The sequence below is a fragment of the Diaphorina citri genome, unplaced genomic scaffold (assembly GCF_000475195.1).
Source record: "Diaphorina citri unplaced genomic scaffold, Diaci psyllid genome assembly version 1.1 scaffold1454, whole genome shotgun sequence".
Lineage (NCBI taxonomy): Eukaryota > Metazoa > Arthropoda > Insecta > Hemiptera > Psyllidae > Diaphorina > Diaphorina citri.
Window position 1 is genome coordinate 36,465 of NW_007378880.1, and position 5,000 is coordinate 41,464.

Genomic DNA, 5,000 nt, shown 5'->3' on the forward strand with positions numbered 1-5,000 from the left:
CTGTTGGAGGGTGGTTGATGTAATGAATTTAGACATAAAGTCATATCACGATATCTGTAGAGGTGGTTATTGTTTTTGTAATGAAATGAACTTTTTTTAGATTGATGGATCATGGATGGACCTTTTTCTTTTCTTCTCTCTTCTTCTGGTTCTGCTTCTTCTTTCTTTTCTTCTTCTTCTTCTTCTTCTTCTTTTCTTTTCTCTTCTTCTTCTTCTTCTACTACTACTACTACTACTACTACTACTACTACTACTACTACTAACTACTACTACTACTACTACTACTACTACTACTACTAACTACTACTACTACTACTACTACTACTACTACTCTACTACTACTACTACTACACTACTACTTTCTTCTATCTCCTTCTTCTTCTTCTTCTTCTTTCTTCTTCTTCTTCTTCTTTCTTCTTTCTTCTTTCTTCTTCTTCTTGTTCTTCTTTCTTCTTCTTCTTCTTCTTAAAAGCACCAAATGGAATCCAGTCAATTATACGTACAAATTTCGTTGGTACCTAGGTACTTATTGGTGGAGATATCTACACCTACAGCACCACATACTGTCTGTATGTTATTGATATTCAAGTAATGTTATTAGTGGAGATAGTCTGATTCAATTTTATACGCCAGGAGTGTCATTGGTGAAAAGTTCTAGAACTTCCCAGTCATTAGTAGCGAATCTCTAGTCCCAAGCTGGCGTTCCCATAGAAGGACTTATCCAAACCTGGTCGACCTATATATCAAATTAAAGATCTTTTTACCAGGAACACGAATGTGGTGGTGCAAATTTTGTCCAGAAAACCAAAAAGCCTGGTGAAAGGTGAAAGAAAGGCATGTTTCGCATGTCCCGGCACGCGCAGAGCTTCGTCCTATAGCTCTTGACGTTCGCGCGCTTTCCGGCACGCTTCAACCGTTCTCCTCATGACATCAGAAATAACCTTATCCAAGGTGAAAGAATTTTATTTTATTTATTATGGGACTGGTTGCTCCTCTCCCAAGAGAGTATGCAATTAACACTGCGACCTCTGTAGATCTATTGTGACCAGTATTTTTTCCCCTGCCCAAGCTGCTATACCCTGGCCTTGATGGAACCTAGAAGTACCCTCATTGGTATATTTCAACCTCCCCAGTTTCTCTAAAATTCACCTGTAGCACCTCTAAAGAGTCTGCACACTCAGGTTTATTCCAGAGAAAATCTGTGAGTTCATCTACTATCCCATTAAGAGGATACCAAGAGGTGCCTAGGCCAGAGAGCTACTTGGGGCCCCCGAACTGAAGGGGTCTAATGAGGGGTTTGATAGGTCTGTTATCCCAAGGCCTTGATGTAACCTAGAAGTGCCCTCACTGGGAAATTTCAAACTCCCCAGTTTCTCTAAAATTCACCTGTAGCACCTCTAAAGAGTCTGCACACTCAGGTTTATTCCAGAGAAAATCTGTGAGTTCATCTACTATTACTATCCCATTGAGAGGATACCAAGAGGTGTCATCAAGGCCAGAGAGTTAGTTCAGGGCCCCTAAATCGTAGGGGTCTGATGAGGGATATTCAGGTACATAATTATGTCGTTGTACCCTACTTCCTGAGACGGACTTGACCATAGTCCCATTCAGGTACCCTCAAAAGAGCCAGTGTTATTGTCTGTGGCTTGACAGGGCTGGTTTTGTCTCAGTTTTACGTCCTCCAGCGAGACCGAAGTGGCGGAAAAAGCTCGAGACCTAGGTCTGAGAGCCATAGGTTTGAAGCTTTTCCCGAGCCGACCCGACCCAACCCGGAACCACACACGTTCCGACTGTCATGTCACTCATGTCTGGCCTTATTTCTGCTTTAAAACTTGAAGTAAAAAAAATCTTACCCAGCCGGTAGTCGAACCCGGTTCCTCCCTCAGTGACCGGCCGACAGGATGCTGGCATACCGGATACATCCTCAGCTATGGTGATTATTTCCGGATATTTGTCATGTAGGAATTTGTTAGCTACCATGAGATAGATGAGGGCGTCAGTGTCTACGTTGAGGCCGAAATATTCATCGTAATGCCCCGAGAACCCCTCGCCACAGCCGTGACTGAAAACAGAAAAGAAAAAAAATTGATGAAATAGGTACCTATATATAGATAATGAAAAAATTGATTTTATTAGTATTATTATGGCTTTTATTTTGACATTCATACAAGAACGGTGCACACTGCCCATCTATCCGGGCGGGAAACGAAACCGCGACCTAGCGCTTACAAGACAGGCGTGTTACTACTCACGCTAACTCTCTCAAGCTAACTACTAACTGGGGAGGCTTTATCCCAATACCTACAGTTACACATATCCTTTATACTCCATACAAAAACAATACTTTCTCATTACATTATTGTAATAAAAAGTAAAAAGCCCACTCTGAGGTTTAGGTGTAGGGGCAAACAGCCCTAAAGGATGAGATAAGCTTATATATATGAATCCGTGACACTTACTTGTGATACAGCATGGACGTGACTCCATCGAACCTGAAACCATCGAACTGGTATTCTTCTAGATACCACCGCAGATTTGATAGCAGGAATCTCAATACTTCAATCTCGGAATAGTTGAACAGTCTACTGTCCCACAGTGGGTGGGTGCCTGCAACATACGACGTGATTTATTTTTTCTTCTTCTCCTTTATTTGAAGAGGCATCAATTTCAGAACAATAGTAAATTCCCCCGCTATAATGCAGGAGGGGGAGGAGATATAGAGAGGAAGAAGATGAGGACATGGATCGTGGCAGAGTGCGTGACTTTTTTATGTAGAGGCTGACTTTTTTATGCAGGATTCTCACTTAGTGAGCTATTCCACCCAAACTGCTGATTTTGGGGTAAAAAATTGGTATATTTAGTGTTCATTTTAGGAAATGTTTTTCTTACCCCGTGGTCCATCATGGAAGAAGCAGGCTTGAGTTCCATCAAACTCATTCAGTCCATCCAATACATTCTTGCTGGCGTGTGAGTGTACCACATCTAATAACACATACAGTCCTGCCTTATGACACTCGTCTACCAGATATTTCAACTGCTCTGGAGTACCGAACCTGGGAAGTAGACATATGAAAACATGTTAGATTATATTGGTAGGTACATTCTTGCTGGCGTGTGAGTGTACCACATCTAATAACACATACAGTCCTGCCTTATGACACTCGTCTACCAGATATTTCAACTGCTCTGGAGTACCGAACCTGGGAAGTACACATATGAAAACATGTTAGATTATATTGGTAGGTACATTCTTGCTGGCGTGTGAGTGTACCACATCTAATAACACATACAGTCCTGCCTTATGACACTCGTCTACCAGATATTTCAACTGCTCTGGAGTACCGAATCCGTTGGTCCTCATTTTTCCTGCTCTATGACTTTGAAACATCACCCAAGTAAGCGCAACTGATCTATTCGCCTTGTTATTTCTCTCATGGGGAAGCACCAAGGGTAATCTCAATCTCACATAACTCACCTATCCAGTAAATGTCCATGTTGGTTTCTCACTACCAGTTTGACCTGGGAGAGATGAGTTAGCTTACAACTACCATCGGGATTAGGTGGAAGAACTAACTCCCACTTGCCGAAGTCTAACTTCTTGTATGCAAACTCCTCACGATTCCAGTTATTGAAATCACCTGCGGTGCAAACGACATACGTAAAACAATATAAAACATAGTCAAAACGAAGAATGGAAAAAATCACCTGCATAAACAAAGGTTCTGTATTTTACTAGCCAGCTTTGCCAGCTAGCCACAAGTGTAAACTCCACCAAAAATGATAAGCCGCCAGCCTAGTTAGCTTGGTTTTTAGCACGTCTGCCTTGTAAGCGCTAGGTTCGATTCCCGATAATGTTCGTTCTCGGAACGGCTGGCTTTCTCCTATCCTGTCTTCCTTTACGCTTTGATTTCGGCAAGATAAGACCTTAGCAGTTACAGTTCTCTCTATCAAAAACCTCTTTACAAAAAAAAAAAAAAATTATCCGTAACGTAACAACATCATGAATTGACGACGTTAAGCGACCGGCTTGGGAGAGATGAGTTAGCTTACAACTACCATCGGGGTTGGGTGGAAGAACCAACTCCCACTTGCCGAAGTCTAACTTCTTGTATGCAAACTCCTCACGATTCCAGTTGTTAAAGTCACCTGCGGCGCGAAAGACATGCATAAAACATAAACTTAGTTAAAGATAAAACTAATAAGAAAAAAAAAAAAAAAAAAAAAAAAAAAAAAAAAGAGGTGAAACAAGCAGGTGATTAAAAAGAGGTCGAACCCAATGCCTTCGGGTTGAGAGGCAGTGCTGTTAATCACTCGGGCACTGAGTCACATGATACTCAGACATATAGATAGTACAATAGGAAAGTTACCCTTGCATGAAATCTAACTTTTTTCAAGGGTTTATTAATTTATAACTGCGGAGGTCTTATCGTTCCGAAAGCGAGGAGAGAAGGAAGACAGGATAGGAGAAAGCCGGCCGTTCCGAGTACGAATATTATCCCATCAGGATTGGAATAAAACTACCCAGGGCGAGGAGCGAGCTATCAGGGAGACCTGATAGTGTGTGTGCTCAGCATCAGGTAATCAGGTAGACCTGACAGACGGAAATTTTCAGCCGATACTTGTCAGGTATACCTGATGGTGAGTGGCTGGCCTTATACCTTAAATACTACCCACCTTGTTTAACAATCCTAGGTATCACCACCCGTACAAAGTCCTCATAAGATGCACACTTCTGTTCCTGCGTACATATTCCTACGTGTGATTCATATATCTTGAGGTTCTCTGGTTTCTTCGGCTTACTAGAGGTCCACTTGTGTTTATCCTGAGGCTTTGGGTTCCAGATACGCTGCTCATAGGCGTGACCTACTACTGGGGGCTCCGTCACGTATGTAGCCCATGGGGAGAGTCTGAGAATAGAATAGAAGACAATGAAAAGAAATTCAAGAGAACGTACGTAGGTATATACTTCTTACCTACTGATAGGTAGTAGGTACCTAAAT

The 5,000-nt window shown here is 42.0% G+C and overlaps 1 protein-coding gene across 1 annotated transcript in view; it reads right to left on the reverse strand.

Moving 5' to 3' along the window:
* The window catches only part of LOC103515983 (1,4-alpha-glucan-branching enzyme-like), a 53,476-nt gene that overhangs the window by 2,157 nt on the left and 46,319 nt on the right, over positions 1-5,000 (reverse strand). Inside the window, exons 7-9 of the mRNA XM_017446884.2 lie at positions 2,890-3,053; positions 2,460-2,607; positions 1,814-2,062 (exon numbers count right to left, since the gene is read on the reverse strand). Of these exons, the coding sequence (XP_017302373.1) occupies positions 1,814-2,062; positions 2,460-2,607; positions 2,890-3,053 (561 nt within the window). The remainder of the gene's footprint in view (positions 1-1,813; positions 2,063-2,459; positions 2,608-2,889; positions 3,054-5,000) is intronic.